This window comes from Taudactylus pleione, unplaced genomic scaffold (assembly GCF_031769625.1).
Source record: "Taudactylus pleione unplaced genomic scaffold, aTauple2 ptg000347l, whole genome shotgun sequence".
Lineage (NCBI taxonomy): Eukaryota > Metazoa > Chordata > Amphibia > Anura > Myobatrachidae > Taudactylus > Taudactylus pleione.
Genome location: NW_028284748.1, coordinates 1593159 through 1619477, shown reverse-complemented (window position 1 = coordinate 1619477; position 26319 = coordinate 1593159). Strand labels below are relative to the sequence as shown.

Genomic DNA, 26319 nt, shown 5'->3' with positions numbered 1-26319 from the left:
GCCGAGTCCTTAATACCATCTGCTGCCCAGAGGATTTACCAACCTGGTTTTATCAGGTGAATAGGATTTCTTCTGTTGGATATACCCTGACTATCACAGACGGAGCTTATTACGCTGCTAATTGCTGGATCCCTGCAGGTCCGGTAAGCAACTCCTATTTTTGTCTTACACGGAGCTACCATTATTGAATGATACAAGTGTGATTTGAAGGAGGTCTATCCCCTTTTTAAGAAGATCTGTTTTGGAATTTTATTTTTTATTTTTATTGCGAATTTTTTTATTAAAAGCATTTTTGGGGGGAAATTATCGAGACTCTCTATTGATCCTTTGGTGAACTATTATTATCTAACCTGCCCTTCAGGACCTATATGTATATATAGGTTTGAGACTCTATACTGATCTTTTGGTGAACTATTATAATCTTACCTGCCCTTCAGGACCTATATGCGAATATAGGTTTTAGGAATATAGTCCTTCTTTTTTCGTGACTTTTAAACCACCAAGGACGACTATGAAGTAATATACGGGAGTTGTAGCATATTTTATATTACCGACACACCAGTATAAGACGTCATATGGTGAATTTACTATAAAAAAATACTCTTCAATTGCCATCTTTTAAGTGACTGATTTGATGGATTCATTATTCCAGTTTTTCTCTCCTGATGTTGTCTATGAATATTTCGATTCGGCATATTGATATGACATTGGATTTGAACATTTAAACACAGCGCTGCATTGTCTAACACGGTGTTCACACACAATTTGCATACTAGTTATATTTGGCATCCAGCTGTCGGGTGCTAGCGCTAGACGCGGCAGCAGTGTGAAGCGCTCTATTGAAAGTTTTTTGTATAGATAGCCATTCCTGGCTACCCTTGAATATACTGTGGTTGATGTATCAAGTAGTGAAAACAGTGAAGAAGTTGCCCATAGCTATCAACGAGATACCTATTATATTATAGAACAGGGGTAAGCAACCTGTGGCACACCAGCTGCTGTGGAACTACATATCCCAGCATGCCCTGCCACAGTTTTTTTCATGCCCTAACAGCAAAACAGTGCCAAGGTATGCTGGGATGTGTAGTCCCACAGCAACTGGAGTGTCTGTTATACAGGGAGTTTGGAAAGTCCCTCCGCAGGCACTGTGTGCTAAGTGTGTGACAGGCAGTGGCTGCTCCAGGGGTGGTCTGCAGTGCAGTCCAAAATTCAAATAGGGGAGCCACACCAACTGCTATCCCAAACGCTGGCAAACAGCACTGGACGGGATGCACTTGCAGTTGGTGTGGCGCCTCCATTTGAATATTGTACTGTCACACACTTAGCACACAGTCACTGCAGAGGGACTTTCCGAACTCCCTGTAGAATATACTTGATACAGATGTGTCCACATACATCCTCCCTGCACTACACATAACGCATGAGTGCCGTGTGACTGTCTGTAGTGCGAGTTTTTACCTTCAAATGCACAGCACAGTGAATAGAATGCACAAACAGCTTCTGCTGATTAAAATATGTGGCATGTCTATGTGCAACTGTGGGTGTATCTGTGCTCTAAATGCTATTTCTACTTCAGGGTCCATAGGGTATCCACAGGATACCTTCGGGTATAGGTGTGACATCAGTCATTGGGCACCATAGAGTTAAGCTTTCAGCCTCCCAGGATGCACTAGGGTCCCCCTCCTATACCCCGCCCCCGAGCCAAGGCACCTCAGTTTAGTTTGGTGCCCGGCCGGAGTCGGGTGCGCCTGTTGGAGTGGGGGCTAAGAAGAGCCCCTGAAGTTTTCCTGCATGCAGCTGTGGCTGCACATCTGGATGTACAGCATGGACAGTCAGTCCTGACGTCCATGCTGTCTTCCCTACACCCCCGCCGGTACCAGAACGCCGGTACCGATCCGGGGATGCTGGTGAGCATCTGGGGTCACAGCTAGCGGTGACCCCAGATGTTTCGGACCATGGCCGGAATCAAGGGGGACAGCAAGGTAAGCAGCGGGGTCCCGCGGTGGGTCCCCGCTGTTACATGGTCCAGAGTCCCCAGGCAGGGGGCTCCCTGGGGACTGGCTGCAGCGTGGAGCCAGGTAAGAAACTGCGCTTCCACTACACCCCTGGGACAGCGGACCGCAGCAGAGCGGTAGCGCTGCGGCGTCCCGGGGGTTAAATGCATGCCAGGGGAGTGCGCCTTCCCTGTCTCACAGCCGGCGCCTCCCCAGCTGCACACAGCCCCCTCTGCACACTGCCGACTGGCCCTGTGGCAGCTCTCCTCCCCCAGGCCAGCCTCCTCTCTGCTCCTCGGCGGCCATCTTCCTGAACGCATGGTGAACGCTGCTGGAAGCCTGGACGGAGGCATCGTGGTCTGGGTCCCCCCGCATACCTCTCCTACGCTGTGGTCAGGTCTGTGTATGCAGCGCTGTGTCCTACCAGACCCTGTGTCTGCGTAGTTGAGTGATCAGCGCTGGTTAGTGCAGGAATTGATTTTCTTTGCATTGTATGTGACTGTGCTAGCGCTGCTGCCTGTATCTTCTATTCTGACTGTCAGCTTTATTACTGTCCCTGTTCTTTCTGCTATACCCTTGCGGTGTGGTGCTGCAGGGTGGTCTCTCGCCTCTTTAAAATACAATTGGTGAGAGGGGTCACATACTTGGTACCATCATGTCTGAAAGTGATTTTCCTCTCCGGCTACAGTGTACTACGTGTAAAGTACCTTTAGCGGAGGGGGAGGGTAGCGCGGAGGTCCTCTGCCGGCAGTGTTTGTCAATGGCGCGGCCTGTTACGGTTACAGCACCGGTACAGGAGCCGCCCTGGGCTTGTTTCGCTCAAGCGCTTACAACCTTAGTGGGCCAGTTAGCTCCGCAGCCCGCGTTTACGCAGATGGGTTTGTCCCAGCAGTCAGTGGTGTCGTCACCTATGCAGGGTTTCCCAAGACAATTGGTGGTACCCCGCAGTCTCCCTATTTCCCCTCTCCCGGTTTCTCAGGAGCCGGCGTGGGTTAACTCCCTGACGAGTTCTGTACAGCACTTGTCGGATGTGTTGCAGGGGGAGGCTGTGATGCGGCCACATAAACGGCCGGTGGCGTCTCTGTCGGCTCCTTAGGATGACGAAGGGACGTCTGATGATGGGGAGATTCTGGATCCTTACGATCAGGAACCTCTCCATACTAAGGACGCTGACGCTAGGTCCAAGGTGTATATTCCTGGACTTATTCGGGCAGTCCGCACAGCCTTGGTGATTGAGGACGAAGTTTCCCCAGCTGCTAAATCCAAGTATGCCTTTTTTAAGGATGTGAAGGGTGACGCCACAGTCTTTCCTCTTTAGGGTCAGTTAGTGGACAATTTAGAGGAGGCGTGGAAACAGCCTGGCAAGCGATACCAGCCGCAGAGGCGCCTGGCGTTGGCTTATCCGTTCGCGGATAATTATTTTGCTAAGTGGGAATCCCCTCCACAGGTGGATTCTCAAGTGACCCGTCTTGTCCGTAGTGCCACATTGCCGATGCCATCCATGTCCTCCCTTAAGGATGCTACGGACCGCAAGGTGGAGATCTGCCTGAAGTCCGCTTATTCCCTTGCGGGGGGGGGGGGGCTGCGCGGCTGGCTATGGCCATTTGCTTGGTTGCCAGAGCGATGGAGCGCTGGGCGGATTCATTGGAGGCGTCCTTTGATTCCGACTGTCCGGCCGAACAAATGGAGTTGATTGGTAATTTCCGTGATTCGGCCACTTATATCAACGAGGCGGCCTTAGACATTAGTACACTGGTGTCTCGAATTTCTTCAGCAGCGGTGGCTGCTCGTCGCACCTTGTGGTTGCGATCCTGGAAGGCGGACGCTGATTTCAAAAAGGGTTTGGAGGCGTTGCCCTTTAACGGAGAAGTTCTCTTCGGTCCAGATCTGGACAAGATTGTGGCCACGCTGGCGGCAGCCAAATCGGCATGTCTCCCGTCGGCCGCTGTTCCTTCTGGTTCAGGACCATCGTCCTTTCGGTCTTATAGGGCCCAGGGCAGGCCCAAACCACAGTCTTGTCCCCGACAGGCTGGTCCCAAGAAATCGGCCAAGCCCCGGAAGCAGGCATGGAGTACCAGACGTCCGGCCCCTAAGCCTGATGACAAGCCTGCGGCCTGATGGACCGGGCCTCCCTTTGGGGGATCCCAAAGTGGGAGGCCGCCTGCTGCAGTACGCCCGGTGTTGGTCGGTCACCACGACAGACACTTGGGTTCTCGAGGTGGTCTCCCACGGGTACGCCCTCTCTTTCCGGCACAGACCCCCGGCTCGATTCTTCACCACGGGTCTACCATCAGACTGGAACAAGGCCACGGAGCTGCGGAAGGTCTTGCACACTATGCTCCAGGCTGGAGTTATAGTGCCTGTTCCATTCTCCCAGAGGGGCCAGGGTTTCTATTCCAATCTTTTTTTGGTGCAGAAACCCAATGGGTCGTATCGTCCGATTCTTAACCTCAAAGCTCTCAACAAGTCTCTGCGGGTGCCGAAGTTTCGGATGGAGACCCTACGGTCCATCATTCTGGCGCTGGAACCTGGGGACTACATGGTGTCATTGGACATACAGGACGCTTACCTGCATGTCCCTATTCTTTTGCGCCATCAACAGTTCCTCAGGTTTGCAATCCGCAGCGACCACTTTCAGTTTCGGGCGTTACCTTTTGGCCTGGCGACAGCACCGCGTGTTCACCAAGGTGATGGCGGTCATGGCGGCTTCTCTGCGGCTGCAGGGAGTCCGCATGTTGCCGTACTTGGACGACCTTTTATTAGTGGCAGGATCTCCGGAGGTCCTTCTGCGCCACTTGGACCTGACCATTGCGCTACTGCAACGGCACGGCTGGTTAATAAACTGGCAGAAGTCCACTCTAATCCCGTCTCGGCGGATTCTGCACCTCTGAGCCTTATTGGACTTGGGTCAGCAAAGGGTCTTTGTGACGGGGGAAAAGATCTCTGCTTTACAGTCGAGGGTGCGCAGTTGTCTGTGCAGCCGCCGGGTGTCTCTACACTCTGCGATGAGGTTACTGGGCTCCATGGTGTTGGTATTCGACATGGTGGAATATGCCCAGTTTTACTCCAGACCTCTGCAGCACCTGATCCTGTCCAAGTGGAACGGACTGCCTCAGTCTCTGAAGTCCCAGACGATAGTGCTCACCCCGGAGGTTCGCCTGTCCCTTGCCTGGTGGTTGCAGACGACCCATCTCAGCAAGGGATGTCCGTTTTGGGTACCAAATTGGGTCCTGTTGACAACGGACGCCAGTCTTCGGGGCTGGGGAGCAGTTTCGGGTCCACACTTGTTCCAAGGCAGGTGGACGCCGACAGAAGCGGAGCTTCCAATCAATATCTTGGAACTCCGTGCGGTCTTCAATGCTCTCCAGCAGGCACATCGGGTTCTACAGGATCGCCCGGTGCAAGTCCAGTCGGACAACGCTACCACCGTGGCCTACATAAACAGGCAAGGAGGAACCCGAAGTCGGGCGGCTCTCGTAGAGGTGTCTCGGATCCTGGTATGGGCGGAGCGCAATCTTCCGGCCATATCAGCGGTCTTCATCCCGGGAGTGCTAAATTGGGAGGCGGACTTTTTAAGTCGCCAGGACGTTCATCCGGGGGAATGGTCCCTGCACCCGGACGTTTTTCAATTGCTGGTGGACAGGTGGGGTCTTCCAGAGATCGACCTCATGGCGTCTCGGCACAACAACAAGTTGACGGTGTACGGGTCTCGCACAAGAGACAAAGAGGCGTCTCTGGTGGATGCTCTGTCCGTCCGGTGGACGTTCCGGTTGGCATACCTGTTTCCTCCGGTTTCCCTTCTTCCACGGGTAATCCGGAAATTCAAACAGGAAGGAGGGACGCTCCTGTTGATAGCTCCCGCGTGGCCCAGACGGCACTGGTTCTCAGACCTACAGGGTCTGTCCGTGGACAGTCCTCTGCGGTTGCCGCTACGACCGGACCTTCTGTCGCAGGGTCCTTGTCTTCACCCGGACCTGACTCTGCTGTCTTTGACGGCGTGGCTGTTGAGACAGCCATGTTGAGGTCCAGGGGGTTTTCCAGCTCTGTGGTGCGTACCATGTTACGAGCTCGGAAACCATCGTCCGTGAGGATATACCATCGCGTGTGGCATACGTTCTTCCAATGGTGTCGACCGAGAGGTTATGCACCGCGGGAGTTTCGTTTGTCTAGGATACTTGCCTTCCTACAAGCGGGACAAGATCATGGGCTTCGCCTTGCTTCTTTGAAGGTACAGGTTTCGGCCCTGTCTGTCTGGTTTCATCGTAGGATTGCTACAATCCCGGATGTGCGCACCTTTATGCAAGGTGTTCTCCACATTCAGCCGCCCTTTGTTGCACCTGTGGTGCCTTGGGATTTGGCTGTGGTCCTGAGGGCTCTCCAGGGACCGCCGTTTGAACCACTGGGCTCAGTGGATCTTAAATGGCTAACAGCTAAGACTGTTTTCCTTCTGGCCATAGCTTCGGCCAGACGTGTTTCTGATTTAGGGGCTCTCTCTTGTAGACCCCCTTTCTTGATTTTTCATGGGAACAGGGCAGTGCTCCGCACTCGGCCTGGATTTCTTCCCAAAGGTTGTTTCCCAGTTTCATGTTAACGAGGAAATAGTTGTTCCGGCCTTTAACTCACCTGGTCTTTCAGTGGGTGAGGCCACTTTGGATGTTGTGCGGGCCTTAAGGACTTATGTTGACCGCACTTCTTCGTTTAGGAAGTCTGACGCCTTGTTTGTCCTCTATGGCTTCCGTAAAAAGGGTTGGCCTGCTTCAAAGCAAACTTTGGCAGCCTGGATCCGTATGGCTATTTCTGAAGCTTATCTTCATGAAGGTCTGCCGGTTCCTCCTTCTTTGAAGGCTCATTTCACTAGGTCTGTGGGTCCTTCATGGGCAGCTCGACGTGGTGCCTCTGCAGTCCAGATCTGCAAGGCTGCTACGTGGTCCTCTGTCCATACCTTCGTGAGGTATTACAGGTTTGACACCTTCGCCTCTCAGGATGCTTCCTTCGGGCGGCGGATTCTCCTTTCAGCACAGGAGCGTCCCCACCTTTAAAGGATACTGCTTTGGGACATCCCCAAGGTATCCTGTGAATACCCTATGGACCCTGAAGTAGAAAATATGAGATATGGTAAGAACTTACCTTTGTTATCTCTATTTCTACGAAGTCCATAGGGTTCCACAGGACTCCCGCCCTGCCGCACCTGTGCTGCAGATGGGCTTTGGTCTGGTCACCGGTTTTCCCGTCTCCCTCTGGTGAGAGTGTGATTCTTGTGTGTATCCAGATCTTCTTTCTCTCTCTTCCTTCTCCTCCTCCGGCCTATGGCTTGGTAACTAACTGAGGTGCCTTGGCTCGGGGGCGGGGTATAGGAGGGGGACCCTAGTGCATCCTGGGAGGCTGAAAGCTTAACTCTATGGTGCCCGATGACTGACGTGTCACCTATACCCCAAGGTATCCTGTGGAACCCTATGGACTTCGTAGAAATAGAGATAACAAAGGTAAGTTCTTACCATATCTCATATTGTTACAGTGCCAGCGGCTGTGACTCTGTAACTTAGCATTTTGCATGCAGATACAGCTGCAGTTGCACACAGAACATAGGTATGCTGCATATAATTTTATTCAGCAAAAGCGGCTTGTGCTTTCTATTTGCACTGCATTTGAATGGTAAAAAGTCACACGAACAGACACTCAGCGCTACCAAGTTGGGCTGTTTAACGCGCAAGGAGGCTAGATGTATGTGGACACATCTGTAAGTGCTACCTTGAAGCTTCTTCCTCCACTTCTTTAACTGCTTGATATATCAACGCCATTGTTTCTTTACCTCACACAGCAGCACACTAATTGGTCCATGTTAGTAATTCTGGATAGAAGTAATACCTTCTAATTATAACGGTGTCACTATGTCTGTAGGTGGAGCAAGTCAGTCAGCTCTCGGCTTTGGTTGAGGCACAGCTGGATTATCACAGACAATCTGTGCAGATTCTTGATGAATTATCAGACAAGTTAAAGGATCGAGTCTGCGAAGCCTCTTCTCGTCCCAAAAGAGAATTTAAACCTAAACCACAAGAAACGTATGACTATGGTGACAGTGAACAGTCTAATGGAGGAATCTCCTGCAACCCGCCACCCAACAAAACACCAGGTAATAGTGGTTTAAACAATGTCTGAATATGTATAATTTTTTTTTTATTATTTATTTATTTTGTTATTTAGGTAACATATATGTAAACATTTGTAGGCATCCAGCTACATAAGTAGATAATTATTACAGACAGATGGCAACATCCAAGCTTGATTGGCACATGGAAGGCTGCAGCAGAAGGGAGTTGTTCGTTCAGTATGTGTACAGATGTGTCCCCTTATACATCTTTGCTGCAGTAGTGCTAAAAAGCCCCTCTCGGTGTGCCAGTTCTTGTGAGATTCTACTAGCGACGGGTGTCTTTTTTTGGCCATAAATGCGTCTAAGTAGCAATGCAGTCCGGCTAGGACGCACCAGCAGACTGTGCTGATAAATTTGATATGCAAGTCTTGTATATCTGTGTGCAATTGAGTTTCTGAATATGTATACGAAGTGCTACAATGTAAATGAAGACCGCAGCTTTTTTCATTCCAAGTTCCGTTGTGGTTCATATACAGATTTACAAGTGACTCATCAAATTAGTCAGCACAGTCTGCAGGTGATTCCAAGTTGCGTCGCATTGCGACTTAGATGCATTTTCCGCAAAAAAAGATGCCTGGCGCTAGCAGAGTAGCATGGGACCTGGAGGCTCACTCATGCCAAGCATGTCGCGCTGCGTGGTGTATTGAGGCTAAATGTATGTGAACATATCTGTATTTAGCAAGGGAACTCGGGATCCCCACAGTATTTTATGTTTAAGGGCTTCTTCAAATACCAGCAGAGTTCAGATTACGCTGGGAGGCTATTTATCTCGGTTCCAATTGTACCAGTCCCACAATGGTAATAGTAGCGATCCAGATCCAAACTATACCATTCATCAGCAAACGGGCACCTCTCAACGTGTTTCTCCGCTCCAATGCCCATTGGCAGTTTCCTCAGGCGATATAGCACATCACCGTATCTCTATTTATATTATAGTGCTGCAAGTTCAATCAGCTGTTTCAGCTAATAAGAGCCCATACACATGTGCACATCGGTGCGTTCCACGACTCATTTCCATGCTGCTTCTTTCTAGCAGTCCTCTTCCCGGCTACCAGAATAGAGGCGTGTGTGCACATACAGTGCGTTCCCTGCCTCACTCTGGTGTTCCTTGATACAGGAATGTATCTGGCCACATAGAACTTAAGTTCAAACCTCTTCGTGATGAGCAAACCAGACTGGTCCCTCCGGCCGATTTTGAATTTAAAGTGACACCTCTTGCTCACCAGGTTCAAATGGAATGTGTATGCTCGGTTGTCAGTGCAATGGAAGGCGAAGAATTTCTTGCGTTAATAGACATAAAGGACGCGTTATCCCCATCTAGTCGGGACATCACCAGCTACTCCGGTTCGTAGTGGACCTGCATTTCCAATTCCAGACCCTACCTTTCGAGCTGTCCACAACTCCCAGAGTATTTACAAAGGTCATGGCCCACATGGTTTCCTTGTTGCAGCGTAAAGGAGTCACAATAATTTCTTATTTAGACTACCTCCAAAAGGCTTCTTCAGAGGGTGAATTGTGTCAACATCTACAGGCTGTGGTGGACACACTAGAGTCTCACAGATGGATCTTAAATGACCCCAAATCAAATCTCAATTTATCTCGGGAAATTATCTTGGGACTCTTATTCAACACTCGCAGTCAGAAGGTCTTTCTTCCAGCACAGAAGATTCAGGATCTCCAGTCATTGGTAAGGTCGCTCCTAGTTGCCTCAGGTTTCTTTGCTATGGTGCTTGCAACTTGAAAAACATAAAAATTGTCCACTTAAGCGCTAGAGCTGATAGAAACATGCATACGAAACTCAGATGGATCTAGGGTTAAACAGGAGTGATGTCCCACTTCCTTAGGATAATAAGCTTGATTTCTCAAGAAAATGTCCCAAATAGTTCCACTTTAATTAAGTAATACAGTATTAAATGTGAGTGTAATGTTAAAATTAAACCTTTTTATTATTTGAAGTTGTTTTGCGCTATGATCTTTTCTTTTTGTTTATGAGTTTATAGTTACTAAATTTAAATCAACCTCTTGAAAAGCTATGGTGATTTGGGAAATCAGAAGGATATCAGATCTACCTTAATTGATGTGGAACTATTTGGGACATTTTTCTTGAGTAAGAAATCAGTTTATTATCCTAAGGAAGTGGGACATCACAATTTTAATGTTTTTCAATATTCAACTTTAGGGAATTGGGTGAACTTTCCCTGTTTGTCTCACTAGCAGCTTGCTTTTAGTTTATTGCACACTTATTGGTATGTTTTTCTTATTATGGTGCTTGCAACTGTTCGGGAAGATGGTGGCTTCCTTTGAACCAGTACCATTCTCCATGTTTCATACCCAGACACTACAATGGCAAATATTACGCCGTTGGTCCAGGATCGGATCTGGTCTGGACAGACTGCTTTTCCGACTGTCTCCGCAGACGCGTTAGTCCCCTTTATGGTGGCTCCATACCCTGAATATTTCCAAGGGGTCCCAGTTCGTAAATTGGGACTGGGACTTGATTAAAACGCATGCCAATCTGACAGGGTCTCTGATCCGAGACCGGATCCACCCTCCCTATCAACATCCTAGCGTTGAGGGTGGTTCGGGACACCCTGCTCCAGGTTCAACAGGTATTACAAGGCAGACAAGTGTGGATACAGTTGGACGTCACAATTGTTGCATAGATAAACAGGGTTGTCAGACTCTGACTGAGGTATTTTACATTCTTCGTTGGGCAGAGTGTTGGGTTCCTGCCGTTTCGGCAATCCACATTCTGGGGTGAACAACTGGGAAGCAGACTTCCTCAGTCGTCACACTGTCCATCCCGGGGAATGGGAACTAAACCAGGGCGTGTTTCAGCTAATTGTGGCTCTGTGGGGGATGCCAGGTGTAGATCTCATGGCCTCCCACTTAAACAAGAATCTTCCCTTGTACGGAGCTCGCTAGAGGAATCATCAAGCTCTTTTCGTGGATGCCATGAAGGTGCTTCAGCATGTTCAAAGGGAGGATCTCCCGATCCTTCTAGTGGTTCCAGACTGGCCTCGTTGGCAATAGTACACTCTCTTTCAGGGCATGTTGGCTGTGGTTCCTTACCGTCTTCTTCTCAGACATCTGCTATGGAAGGGGCCCTGTCTGTACCCAAATTTACATAATCTGGCTTTGACGGCATGGTTCTTGAGACCCAGATCTTGAAGGCTCACGGGTCTACCAGGCTGGTTATCCAGACTATGATCAAGGCTCATAAACCAGTGACTTCAAGGATTTATATTTGGATCTGGAAGTTTATATCTCCTTGGGCGAGCATCGCAGTCTTTCGGCAGCTACCTTTTAAACTACCGTGTCTTTTGGCCTTCCTTCAGGATGGTTTATTTAAGGACCTTCGCCTTTCTTCCCTCAGAGACGTTTAGTCATCATTCAAGAACTCCAGAATTACTGCAGAGTTGCAGAGGGGTACTTTTGGTGTTAGACACTCTTCAGTGGCCCCCATTTGAGCCTCTTGAGACCGTGGAATTGCAGAATCTTATGCTGGAGGTGGCCTTTCTACTGGCCATTGCTTCTGCGGGACGTGTCCCCGAATTGGTGACTTTGTCTTGTAGACCTTCCTCGGTCATTTTTCATCCTGACAGTGGTTTTTCGGACTAAGCCTTCTTTCTTTCCGAAGGTGGTTTAGAGATTCCATCTCAACCAGGATATTATTCTCCTGGCTTTTTCAGGGTCGGCCGCATCTTCTAGTTTGGTATCCTTAGGGCTCTTGGAGTAGTCCGGGCGGTACCAATTTACATTGACTGACTGTACTTCTCTTCGACGAACGCCTTCCCTTTTGGTCTTGATTGATGCACCTAAGAGGGGGTTTGCCAGCATCGAAGGCTTCTATTGCCAGGTAGATTACCATTGCCATCCGCCAGGCCTATCTTTCTGTGGATAAGCCTGTTCCGCCTTCTCTCTGGGCTTATTCTACTCACGTCTTGGGAGGTTCGACACAGTACCTTTTGTCGAGCAGGTGTGCATAGCGGCAACGTAGTCCTCCGGTGTACACATTTAACCAAATTTTATCTAGTGATGCTCGTTTTGTGTGAAAGGTTTTACCTGCGGCTCTGCCAGATAGTGCCCTCCCTTGTTAGGCTTGTTTTGTGAAGTCCCAACATCCATTGCCAGTGTCCCCCAACATGGATGGAAGAGGAAATTAGATTTTGGTACTTACCGTAAAATCTCTTGCTCGTAATCCAGCTGGGGGCTCCCTCCCTGATTTTATTTTTTTTTTCTATGTTTTACGCCATTCTTTCTGTTATATAGTCCTTGTTGTTTCAGAGTTCTAGTGCTTTTCTCCATAGGAATTTGTTAGAACATAAAACTGAGATCCAATGGAGGCGGGAGGGGTTAGAGTGGGGGGTGGAGTCTTTTTAGAATGTTCAAATTGGGTCAAGTGTATGGAGTCCACATAATAGCCACTACTCCCTCCCACCTACAACAATTCTCATATGCAACTCATATGAGACTAGCAGAAACTAGCACTTATGGAATTCCCTCAAACTCTTGAGATGTGGTGCCTCTTCAAATCCCCCTTTCCTCCCCATTTGAACCATACCTTGTTGCTGTGGCAACCAAAGTTCTTGGAGGTACCTGGGGGTCTCCATGAGACATTCTGCTGCTGTCTCGTCTGGAGCCACTGTAAGATCAGTACTTTCAGCACTTTGGTACAGAGAGAGGAGCCCAGTACCATCAGAACCCATTGGTTTCATGCTGAATTACCAGGAATGGGAGACTCTCAAGACAACACTCTAATACCTGTTCATTGGAACTGAGCTTCAGAGAAATACAGCATCCCCACTAGGCAAATTATATATACTGTACACAAAGAGCAATGTTGTTCATTTCTGATCTGTTATATATTTATTGTTTCGGATAGTCTCATCCTCTTTCCGATCAGAAAAGCCTGCCAGAACAGCCAGCAACCACAGCTCCAGTGAGTAATAACACTTATTTTACAAATATGACTGGTCATCAATAACTAAAGTAGATCAAAACACCTCAACGTTAACTTTTTTTTTTATTTTTTTATTCCAACTTTTCTTGTCTGTCTGTTATTTAACAGCTCCACCAGATCAGCCATGCTGTAAAGCACTATATGATTTTGAACCAGAGAATGATGGAGAGCTTGGTTTCCGTGAAGGTGACATAATCACTCTGACCAATCAGATCGATGAGAACTGGTATGAAGGAATGATCAATGGCCAGTCAGGATTTTTTCCCCTTAACTATGTGGAGATTGTGGTTCCATTACCTCAGTGAGGACTTATTTCATTGGAAGAGGAACTTGTTATACAACCTTCTCACTTAACATTAAGGACTTTACACTGGAGCGCTGTTTACATCTCTTCTCTCAGTTGTGGATGCCTCCTATGTCCTGAAGAGAAGGAGTCGTTATAACAGTATGGTGCATTAGCTTCAGAACACCAGCTATTAACTTGTTCTCCGTCCATCCTTTTTCTGTTAAATCTCTTCCATTAGAACTCTTCTATGAGAGCTTCATTACATGTTAACTAACCCGCAGAACACTAAGACATTTACCATAGTAAATTGTTTTTTCAGAATAATATTGTACAATTTTTACAATAATTTGGCCTCTAATAGACAGATTTACCATTTACAACTACATTATATGACTGAACATTAATTTTGTATTCTTTTATATTTCTTTTTAAACTGTTAGTCTCTGTAGAGGATCTGACTATTCTATATAAATCTAAGCATATGTAAACTTTATATAATGTTACATTATATATGTTATTTTTGTATACATAACTTTAGCATTAACTTGTCAAGCTGCATAGACTTTAGCTTGATAGCATCAGCACAGAGTTACATTCTTGTGTCATTGTACCAACCTCTGTTTCCATGATTGCTCCAACCAACTTGATGCAAGGGCTAATCAAAATGATTTTTCTTTCCTGTTTACAGCAATAAATATTCCATGGAATATCACATGTGATCTTAAGCAAGTCTCTTGCACTTTAAAATATATTTGTATTCCAGTGTTTATCCTGAGACGGAACCAATGGTGCATCTTTTAAGGATGCCCTTATGTGCATAGATCAATGTATTGATAACTGACACATCCATTAAAATAAAGGCCTTGACTACAAATTGTGCTAATATTCCTTGAGGGGTAATGGTTGTGGAGTGGAAACGCCTCATTCTATATGGCTGCAACCCCTCCTTAGAGCACAGTAGGGACATATATATATATATACATATATATACATATATATACATATATATATATATATATATATATATAATGTGTGTGTGTGTGTGGAGAAAATTATGCTGCACAGTAAGACTGCTTTCAAAAATAGAAGTGTTAATAGTTAATTAATAAAAATAAACAAAATGCAAAGTGAATGAACAGAAGGGAAATCTAAATTGAATCCATAATTGGAGTGACCACGCTTTGCCTTCAAAACAGCATCACAGGAATTCGGCAGGGAGGTTGTATTAAACATCTTGGAGAACGAACCACAGATCTTCTGTGGATGTAGGCTTGCTGAAATCCTTCTGTCTCCTCATGTAATACCAGACACGATGTTGATATCAGGGCTCTGTGGGGGCCATATCATCACTTCCAGGACTCCTTGTTGTTCTTTGCGTTTAAGATAGTTCTTAATGACATTGGCTGTATGTTTGGCGTCATTGTCCTGCTGCAGAATAAATTTGGAGCCAATCAGACGCCTCCCTGATGGTATTGCATGGTGGATAAGTACCTGCCTGTATTTCTCAGCATTGAGGACACCATTAATCCTGACCAAATCCCCATGGGATCCCATTTGCTGAAATGCAGCCCCAAACTTGCAAGGAACCTCCATCATGCTTCACTGTTGCCTGCAGACATTCATTATTGTACCGCTCTCCAGCCCTTTGGCGAAAGGGTGGTCACACCAAATATTGATTTGATGTAGATTTCCCTTCTGTTCATTCACTTTGTTTATTTTTATTAAATTAACAAAATGCAATCAACACGTCTATTTTTGAAAGCATTCTTACTTTGCAGCATTTATTCCACACCTGCCTAAAACTTTTGCACAGTATTGTTTGTGTGTGTGTATGTATGTATATATATATTATATTATATTGGATCTTCTTGCAAGCATGTTTATCTGAAAGTAATGTAAGCTTTTCATGCTCTTTCCGCTTTAACATGTTACGAAAATATGTTGAAATACATTTATATTAAAATGCTTACTAAAGGAGCTCTGCAATTAATGTAATGTTAAGGTGCATACACACTGTCAGATATGTCAGATGAACGATTTGAACGATTTTTGCCTGTATTAAAATGAATGGAATCGTCCAAATCTGACTGCAAATACATCAGATGTCGGATATCGTTATCTGACAAATGGGAAAGCGCATCGTTTATCTGACAAACATGTCAGATATGTCAGATTTTCCTTCAGATATGAACGATTGAACGATTTTTAAAATCGTTATTGTACAGATCTGAAGGAAAATCTGACAGTGTGTATGCACCATTAGAGTGTTTTGTCTATTCTCTGTAACTCACTTTATGAATGTGTGGTATCACAATAATTGAAGACTGTGGTCTAGAGCAGTGGTGTTTCCACTCCAATCCTCAAATCCCCCATACAGGTCATGTTTTCTGTATTTCTTTAATCTTGCACAGTTGAGTTAATCTATTTTGCTGGGTCAGTAATTATCCCACCTGTTTACACAGATAGAAATCCTGTAAACATGACCTGTTGGAGGTACTTTAGGAAATTGTCTTTTAGTGCATTCATTCGTTATGGAGTATAAGAAGGGTCTAGAGGTTTAAAAGTATGACAGACGGAAGAGTTGCAGATAACTCCTTAAGAAAACTGATGGAATGAACCCACATTTATTCAACCTATTACAGTTTAAACTACAAGTCTAAATTTGATTGTGTTATCATACCCATGTTTATTTTATGTTTGTGAGAATTTTTAAACCAGTATGTTCCTGTGGTGAGAGAAACTGGAAGGTTGTTGCAAAATTGCAGATGTTTTTTTCAGCCTAGCTGCTTGAGAAGGGTATAAATTTGCTCCAGAACAGTCTCAAATCCTGGGTCCTTGGGAGTTCTGCTTGCCAAAGATCCCTGCAAAAGAAATGAAACCAAACTGTTGTGTTTTTTATATAGCTTTTAATTATAAATTTTTTGTTTATTTTGGAGCTATGGATGCAGAAATACTACACTATGTATATTTTATAATTATTTACTCTAAATATATTTTATTATAAATATTAAAATGTCTGAAAATACAATGAAACTCTGTATTATGTCTGGTACCTTTATTTTGTCTAGGAAAGTCTTTTCTTCATTCCATATGTCCTGGAATGCAGTTTGATCTGGTCCTCCCTTATAAAATTCAACCAGCATGATCTATGGAACAGCAAGAGTACAGCCAAATTCAATGAATGTTTATATATGGTAAACGACACATACAGCTGAGGTTCCCAAATGCGGTCCTCAAGGCTCCCCAACAGTTCAGGGTTTAGCGATATCCATGGTTGAGCACAGGTGGTAAAAACAAATTGGCTGAGGCACTAATTACAATCAACTGTTGTCAAGCGTGGATATTCTTAAAAGCTGGAGTGTTAGGGTGCGTTGAGGACCGAGTTTGGGAACCTCTGACATAGAACAATTTTTCTAATTAGAAAATTGTGAGAGTTCATATTGTCAGAACAATAAAATTGTTCTGACAATGTTAACACAGGCTCTTAAACCAGTGCTGTCAGACCACCAGCTGTGTAGGGTCTATGCTAGTAGTCACATTTCTTTCTTAATGGCAGTAATGTAGAACACCCCAGTATGGATTTGAACTTGGAATATGTTGTCAACACGGTTTGTAATGATACTTGAAGCATTTCAACCCTGTCTACATTATAACTTTAAACATGATGGTACAGCATCATGTTATAATGCAGATACGGTTACAATGCTTTAAGTAGCATTAAAACCATTTTGTCAAAATGCTGCCTGTATTGTATTTTAACATAGTTTATGTCGACATAATGACTGCATAGCGCATAATACATAAAGCCACATTCAAGTAGCCGTGAGCATCACTGGAATAGCTTCTGGCGGCATCACAAGATATTTCTTAGAGTCTGATTTCTACTTGCAGCCTGTAGAGCTGCAAGCAGAGATCAGCCTACTGTAATATTCATTTATGCAGGTTGCTCACACCTAATTGAATCTTGCTTATAGCATAAACTATAGCACCCTAAAATAGTATATACAGTATTAAAATTTACTATTCAAAGTGAATAAAATATAGTAGCTGTACCTCATATTTTATATATTAAACTATCTGATAGAACACGATTTATAAACAGTGTTCTAAAATTGGAGACCGTATAAAACAAGCCTTGACAACCTATGGTTCTCCAGCTGTTGCAAAAAACACAAGTCCCAGCAAACCCAGCCAGTTATCAGCTATATGGCAAAGCATGCAGTATCTTGTGATTTCACAAAATATGGAGAGCTACAGGTAATAACATAATAGCTGAATCAAACTTATTGGTTTGAAAATATATTTAGATAGAAACATAGAATTTGACGGCAGAGAAGAAATCAGGCATGTCATTAGGTGAGTAGATAAGCGCTGATGTATATGTACCAGTACATGAGGATGTAGTTAGCCACAAATAAGTAGATAATACAGTGTAGTGCAGGTTATAAAATTTATAAACTTTGCATGTTAAGCTATATAGCAGAACATACTGAGGTTCCCAAACACAGTCCTCAAGGCTCCCCAACAGTTCAGGTTTTAGAGATTATCCAGGGTTTAGCACAAGTGACCTAATTAAGTACCTCAGTCAATTTGATTTGACCACCTGTGCTCAACCATGGATATCTCTAATAGTGTTCCCTCTAGCTCCGGCGGCAGGCAGGGCGCCGGAGCTAGAGAGGGCAATCTTGTGCGCGCGCGTTCGAAAAGGGGGCGTGGTTATGAAAAGGGGGCGTGTCTATAAGACGCGTCCCCTTTTCGTCATACTTGGGGGCGTGCCCGGCGCTTACGGACATGCCGGGCAGCCCCCAAGCGCTGCAGAAAGGGAGAATAGATGCCGGGCGCATGCGCCCGGCGTCTATTCTCCGGCGGTGACCGGATCACCGCATGTTTGTCCACCCGCGGGACACTGCGTCCCGCGGGTGAGAACGGCTCCCGCAGGCTGTAAGGGCAGCGCGCTTTTTGCCCTCCTCCTGGAGGGCAGGGTGCTTTTTGCCCTCCAGAAGGAGGGCAGGGCGCCGCGCCCCGCTAAAACAGCCTAGCGGGAACGCTATCTAAAACCTGAACTGTTGGGGAGCCTTGAGGACTGCATTTGGGAAACTTTGCTGTAAGGGAATATTTAAGTCCCTGCTATCTCCCAACGATCTTTTGGCATTCACTGCTAGAAACGCTAATATCTTGAATCCAGCGGTGAGCACATTGCGATCCTTTGGTGTATTCAGGTTATGCCTTCATGAAGTTCAGGCTAAAGGGCACACTGCAGTGCTGAAATATGGTAAGAAATCACATTCTGAAGATGTCACCCTGCTGTACACTAATACACAGTTCTCAAACTCTGCCCTCAGGACCCCAAACAGTGCATGTTTTCCAGGTCTCCTCACATAATCGGAAGTTAAATAATTAGCGCCACCTGTGGATCTTTTAAAATGTGTCCGTGAGTATTAACACACCTGTGCACCTGCTGTTTGGGGTCCTGAAGACGGAGTTTGAGAACCACTGCTCTAATATATCATCACTTGATGGGTTTCAAAAATCTATATAATGCTCAATCTATCCATTTAGATATGCAGAGGAGATCCACCAGACCATTGGCTTGTTTTAAAAATAGGAGTCTGCTATATTGTGCTGAATAGAGAATAGAGGTCTCTCATTAGCCCCCTAAAACTTTTCCAAACTCTTCTATCATCTATTCCATCCTAAAGGTTGTGCAGAAAAATATTTACAATGTATAACTTTGTCCCTGGGCTTTATAACTGTCATACTATGTATAAAATGCATAAATGCATCTACAGTCAGGTGCATAAATATTGGGACATTGACAGAATTTTCATATTTTGGCCTCTATTCACCACCACAATGGCTTTGAAATGAAACAAACAAGATGTGCTTTAACTGCAGACTTTCAGATTTAATTTGAGGGTAATTACATCCAAATCAGGTGAACGGTGTAGGAATTACAATGGTTTCTATATGTGCCTCCCACTTTTTAAGGGGCCAAAAGTAATGGGACTATCAACTCAAAAGCTATTTCATGGACAGGTGTGGGCTATTCCCTCGTTATTACATTATCAATTAAGCAGGTAAAAGGTCTGGAGTTGATTCTAGGTGTGACATTTGCATTTGGAAACAGTTGCTGTCGACTCTCAATATGAGATCCAAAGAGCTGTCACGATCAGTGAAGCAAGCCATCATTAGGCTGAAAAATCAAAACAAACCCATCAGAGAGATAGCAAAAACATTAGGTGTGGCCAAATCAACTGTTTGGAACATTCTTAAAAAGAAAGAACACACCGGAGAGCTCAGCAACACCAAAAGACCCGGAATACCACGGAAAACAACTGTGGTGGATGACAGAAGAATTATTTCCCTGGTGAAGAAAAACCCCTTCACAACAGTTGGCCAAATCAAGAACACTCTCCAGGAGGTAGATGTATATGTGTCAAAGTCAACAATCAAGAGAAGACTTCACAAGAGTGAATATAGAGGGTTCACCACAAGATGTGAGCCACAAAAATAGGAAGACCAGATTAGAGTTTGCCAAACAACATCTAAAAAAGCCATTACAGTTCTGGAACAACATCCTATGGACAGATGAGACAAAGAAAAACTTGTACCAGAGTGATGGGAAGAGAAGAGTATGGAGAAGGAAAGGAACTGCTCATGATCCAAAACATACCACCTCATCAGTGAAGCATGGCGGTGGTAGTGTCATGGCGTGGGCATGTATGGCTGCCATTGGAACTGGTTCCATTGTATTTATTGATGATGTGACTGCTGACAAAAGCAGCAGAATGAATTCTGAAGTGTTTCGGGCAATATATGCTCATATTCAGTCAAATGCTTCAGAACTCATTGGACGGCGCTTCACAGTGCAGATGGACAATGACACGAAGCATACTGCAAAAGCAACCAAATAAGTTTTTAAGGCTAAAAAGTGGAATGTTATGCAGTGGCCAAGTCAATCCCCTTACCTGAATCCTATTTGAGCATGCATTTCACTTGATGAAGACAAAACTGAAGGGAAAATGCCCCAAGAACAAGCAGGAACTGAAGACGTGCAGTAGAGGCCTGGAAGAGCATCACCAGGGATGAAACCCAGCGTCTGGTGATGTCTGCGTTCCAGACTTCAGGCTGTAATTGCCTGCAAAGAATTTGCAACAAAGTATTAAAAAGTGAAAGTTAGATTTAGGATTGTTTAGTTTGTCCCATTACTTTTGGCCCCTTAAAAAGTTGGAGGCACATATAGAAACCGTTGTAATTCCTACACCGCTCACCAGATTTGGATGTAATTACCCTCAAATTAAATCTGAATGTCTGCAGTTAAAGCACATCTTGTTTGTTTCATTTCAAAGCCATTGTGGTGGTGAATAATGGCCAAAATATGAAAATTCTGTCAATGTCCCAATATTTATGCACCTGACTGTATATATTCTGGAGAATTAGATAACATTGCAAGGTACTATCTGAGAGTAACTAAAGGAACAATATCCACACCCAAATTTATTTCCAATACAATAAACTGATTCATTCAACTATCCTACCAAAAACAAGGAGAGTTGTTGTAAAACTTACCATTGTTAACTCTTTCTTCAAAGTCCACAGGGAGACAATGGGGTGTAGGTAGGACCTGGAGGACAGGACACCACCAGTAAAGCTTTTTACTATCCCAGGATGCTCCGGTCCTTCCCCCTATACCCCACCCACAGCCTGAAGGCAACTCAGATTTGTTAACAAGCCCAAGGCAGGAGCAGGATAGGAGAGAACACTGAAGAATCACACTCTCACACAGAAAATGAAACATCTCTTCCAAGAGAAGAAACCCATAGAAGCCAGGTGCGTCAAGGTGGGTACACTGTGGACCCTAAGGACTTTGAAGAAAAAGTAGTTTTTACCATAACTCTCCTTTTCTTCTTCAGGGTCCATAGGGCTCCACAAGGAGACAATGTGGATGTCCCAAAGCAAGTTGTTCAAGAGCGGGGACGTTCCTGAGTTGATGAGAGGAGAACCCGGTGCCCGAAGGAACCATCCTGAGAGTCAAATGTATCAAAGGCATAGAACCTAAGAAAGGTGTGAACAGAACACCACGTGGCCGCCTTGCATAGTTGTTCGGCAGATGAGCCACAGCAGGCTGCCCACAAGGGACCCACAGAGCGAGTACAATGAGCAGATACTGTAGCTGGCACAGGAAGGCCAGTCTGAGTGTAAGCCTGTGAGATAGTCATGCGAAGCCATGTGGCCAGAGTCTGTTAGCTAGCCATCCCTTCTTGTGTAATCTATATAGGACAAAGAGGGAGTCCAATTTCCTGAGGGAAATAGTACTGTCCACGTAGATCTTCAGAGCATGGACCACATCCAAGGAGGCCTCACCTGCCGAGAAGATTGAAAGGCCGGAATCACATTTTCCCCAAAAGTGGAAACGAGAGACCACCTTGGGAAGGAAACCAGGGTGCGTTTGAAGTACTGCTGGCCGGTCACTGCCCCACACCCGCGGAGGCTTGCGTCCGTGGTGATGAGTGCCCAGTCCGGGATCCAAAAGGGGCGACCCTTGTTTAAGTGGGACATCTGTACCCACCAGGATAGGGACAGGCAACCCTCCGGAGAGAGGCCCATCGTCTGGGATCTGAGCAGATGGGGCAGCCCATTCCACCTGAGAGAATCAGGTGTTGTAGGGGCCTGGAATGAAACTGAGCGAACTCCACCATGTCGAAGGTGGACACCATGGATCCCAAGGTCTGCATTGCAGAGTGAATTGACACTCGGTGACTGTGGATTAACCTGTGCACTCGGTTCTGTAGTGCAGAGACTTTGCTGTCAGGAAGACTCTCTGAGCCCGAGAGTCCAGGAAGGCTCCCAGATGTACCATTGTTTCAGTTGATCAGCCAACCGTGCGTTTGTAGAAAGGCAATGGTTACTTGCAGATGGTGGTGAAGAATCTCTGGGGAGTTTGCTAAGAGCAAGATATCGTCCAAGTATATCATCCAGTCTGATCCCCTGACGATGAAGATAGGCCGCCATAACTGCCATGATCTTGGTAAAAACCAGAGGAGCTGTACAAAGTCCAAAAGGCAGTGCTTGAAATTTGGTAATGTTGCTGTAGGACAGCAATATGGAGATACTGCTGATGAGAGAGCACTATAGGTACATATAGGTAAGCGTCCTGAATGTCCAGAGACACCATAATTTCCCCAGGCTTCATAGCCAGGACAATAGTGTAGGGTTTCCATACGAAACCTGGGCACCCTGATTAAAGTTGTTCAGAAACTTGAGGTTGAGGATAGGCCGGTGAGACCTGTTGGTCTTCTAAACCAAGATAAGGATAGAATAATAGCCCATCCCTCGTTGTGATGAGGGGACCGGAATTATTACCTCCGACAGCAGCACAGACTGAATGGCCTTCTGGAGAGGCAGGGCTTTGCTTGGGTCCGATGGAGGTCCTGTGCAAAATAAATGCTGGGGGGGCTGCCTCAGGAATGAGAGGGCATATCCGTGGGAGACCACTTTACCCAGGCGCCTGGCCCGTCAGACTGAAGGCTTGTCCTCAGATTTGGTAGGTGGACATCTAGTAGCCCAGGCCTGTTGGTCCTAGGCTTGAAGGCCTTTGTGGATGCTGACTGCTGTGGAAAGGACTGACCTTTAGCTATTCCCTGGGGAAGAAAGGATGACATTTGAGGCTTTGTAGTAGATGCAGAGGGCAAGAATTCCATCTTAGAAGCTGCCAAGGTAGTCACAATCTTGTCCAATTCTGGGCCAAACAGGATCTCCCCAGAATAAGGCAGAGACTCCACAGCCATTTTTAGAGTCCAAATCTGTCTTCCATGAGCGAAGCCAAATGATACGGTGGGCTACCATGGAAGTAGCAGATGCCTTGGAAGCTAGGAGACCAGTATCCAAAGCCGCTTCTAAATAGGCTACATCCCTAATGTGAGAGATGTAGGACTGCTGTTCCCTCGAAGCATCAGAGGGAGATGTATCTTCCAGGTCCTCTGCCCAACTCTCAATGGCTTTTGCCACCCAAACCGTAGCTCTGGCAGGACGAGTAATAGCTCCTGTAAGAGAGCATATAGACTTCAGGCAAGCTTCAATCCTTCTATCCGTAGTCTCCTTTAAGGGGATTGCTGTATTGATAGGAAGGTAGCGTTCTTAACTAGGCGTTTCATGTGAGAATCCACTGCAGGGGGAACTTCCCATTTAGTGCAATTAGTAGCTGGAAGCGGGTAAAAAGAAATCAAGAGTTTAGGCAGCTGAAACCTTTTACTTGGCATATTCCATGCTTCACTCATAAGATCAGATAGCTGATCAGAGTGAGGAAACGCTGGCAAAACTATCTTCTGTCGCTTAAAGAGTGGCTCTTTTGCCTTAGTAGTGGGTTAAACCTCTTCTATTTGAAGAAGAGATTTTACAGCTCTCACAAGTGCAGGTATATTCAATTTAGAGGGGTGCTACTCCTCCTGAGGGGGAGTCAGACTGAGAGAGGTCGGTCTTCTGCCTCACCAGATAACTCAGAATATGATAGCTGAAAACAGCACGCTTAGTAGGTTTACTAGGTAATGGTCTCTCCTTATGCAGCACTTGTTGACAGGCTGTACAGGTAGCCACCAGACTCTGCAATGAGGTAGAAAGTATGTCTACCCATGGGGGAGGCAAAGGATTTGCAGGTAGTACCTGCTGTGGCCATCCCAAAAGGGGAGCTACCACAGGGACCGCTAGGTGGTCTGCAATTTTTGCCAACACCTGTGAAAAAGAAGCCCGGGGGGGTCCTGAGGAGAGGATGCAGGGGCTGATGGGCCAGATCCTTTGAAGCAAAGGACAAACAGGACTTGCAAGACACCAGCGTGGGAGCCGCATGCTGCTTGTTATTCTTGCCTTTGCTAGACATAGCTGCAAGAATATAGCACACAATCTGGCACAGTGCAGAGAGCAACACAGATATACAGTATGTGATAGCCCTCACAAATATAGGTAGATGTGAGGTACAGTGAACCCCTATCCCTTAGTATTCCAGGGTTATAATGAAAGAAAGGGAAGGTGTAAGTGGAGAAAAAATAGACAGCAGTGCTAGCACAAGTTACATACAATGCAGAGCATACAAGAAGTGGGCACTAAATTCAACTACACAGACCGCAGTGGCTGGTAGGAAATAGCGCTGTATAACCTGGCTCCTAGGAGAGGTATACAGGCAGACCGGACCCAGCGTTCCCGGAGACCTGAGGCTATTGCAGAAAATGGCTGCCGTGAGGGGGCGGAGGGTGAGGGAGGAGCAGCTCGGGCGGCAAGACCGCAGTGGAATGGTAGTACCACCTACACCCCATTGTCTCCCTGTGGAGCACTAGGGACCCTGAAGAAGAAATATCCTATTATTAAAACATAGAAGACTAACTGTGTAGACCTAAAAGTAAAACAAAAAATCCTCTGAAATCAAGCACATTTGTCACTTTATCAAAAATGGGAAACCAAATAGAATTGGGCCCTGTGTGTGGTTTCTTTGCACTAGAATCAATTAGTATAACACCAGAAAGATGTGTACAAAGGGGAACTTGCAGGGACAGCAGTTGCGATAACTGCTGTCCCTGCAAGTCATAACCCCGGCATATAGTATAAGTCTTTCACGTTTGTAAAAAACTCCTGTTGAAGCTGACACTGTGCGCTTGCTTACTGTGTGAGCTTCCAGAGCCTGCTCCTCGAGTCTCCATAGGCTTAAAGCCGTTTACACCATCTGAAGATGGTGTCAACTACTGGGGCCAAACTCTGAACAGGGGTCAGATCGTAGTTCCCATTGATGATAATTAATTAATGATTAATAATTCCCTGTGCTAATTAGCACTTTGCCAGTGATTTCTGTGAAATCTCCTGCATTGTGCCATTAGTACATAGGTTCTATACATAAAATTATGCAGAAAATGCAGTTTCTTCACAATTTTATGTAAAAAAAAAACAGCTTGATACATAGGCCTCTTGATCAAGAATTATCAGTGAGTACAATAAATGGTTAAAAGCATGTGAACCCCCCTTTTATTAGTGTTTGGCTATCTCAGCCACACCAATTACTAGCAGGTGCTGAGCCATGCAATATCCATGGTCAAACATAAGCAGTATAATGGGTCATACTGAAGAGATCAGTGAAGGTCAACATGACGCTGTCTGCATGACACCTTTCCAAGTCAGTTTATCAAATTTCTGCCTTGTTAGTCTTGTGATGTGGAAATGTCTGGGAGTGACAAACAATAGGCCATACAAACTCTCAGAATTGCTGTAGTGTTTAAAATAATTTGTCCTTGGTTGCAACACTCTCTGCAGAGTTCCCAACTACTTCTGAAAGAAACAAATGTACAAAAACAGTTTGTCAGATGCATCTTGGTTTGGGTTTCTATGGCCATGCAGCCGCACACAAGCTACAACTGCCCATGTGCAATGAAAAGGATTGGCTGAGATGGTGAAAAGCAGGGGTGGGGAACCTTTTTTCTGCTGAAGGCCATTTTGATCTATATAACATTATTCGCGGGCCTGGTGCAGGCCATGTCCACTCTATGGGATGTGTCACAGGGGCAGGCCAGTCACCGGTGATTACAGCAATGCCCGGAGCATCCTGAGGATGCTCCGGGGAGTTGTAAGGGCAGCGGTGTGACCATCTGCAGCGTCCTAAGGATGCTCCAGGCAGCACTGCTGCATAGATTTTTGCATAGATTTTAGCTGCAGGGTGCCATTCTTGGCACCCTGCTAGCCAAGTGAGGCTAGCAGAAAAAAGCTCCGAGGGCCAGACCAAATTCCCCGGGCCTGAGGTTCCCCATCCCTGGTGTAAAGCAAAGTGTTATTGGACTGTGGAGCAGCAGAAATGCATTCTTTGGCTTGTCGAATCACGTTCATTATATAATATGGAAATCTGATGGACAAATCTTGCAACTACTGTATATATTTTAGAGGAATAAAGGTTTTG

The 26319-nt window shown here is 45.8% G+C and overlaps 2 protein-coding genes across 7 annotated transcripts in view; one reads left to right on the top strand and one right to left on the bottom strand.

The window, feature by feature from the left end:
• The window catches only part of SH3GL1 (SH3 domain containing GRB2 like 1, endophilin A2), a 77949-nt gene extending 61536 nt beyond the window's left edge, over positions 1-16413 (top strand). The window contains exons 7-9 of the mRNA XM_088444088.1: positions 7893-8124; positions 13028-13084; positions 13214-16413. Coding sequence (XP_088300214.1) covers positions 7893-8124; positions 13028-13084; positions 13214-13410 — 486 coding nt within the window. The 3' untranslated portion in view covers positions 13411-16413. The remainder of the gene's footprint in view (positions 1-7892; positions 8125-13027; positions 13085-13213) is intronic.
• Positions 15133-26319, bottom strand: part of MPND (MPN domain containing) — a 149738-nt gene continuing 138551 nt past the window's right edge. For all 6 annotated transcript variants that reach the window (XM_088444085.1, XM_088444083.1, XM_088444084.1 and 3 more), the window contains exons 12-13: positions 16445-16537; positions 15133-16252 (exon numbers count right to left, since the gene is read on the bottom strand). In XM_088444085.1, coding sequence (XP_088300211.1) covers positions 16166-16252; positions 16445-16537 — 180 coding nt within the window. In that variant the 3' untranslated portion in view covers positions 15133-16165. The remainder of the gene's footprint in view (positions 16253-16444; positions 16538-26319) is intronic.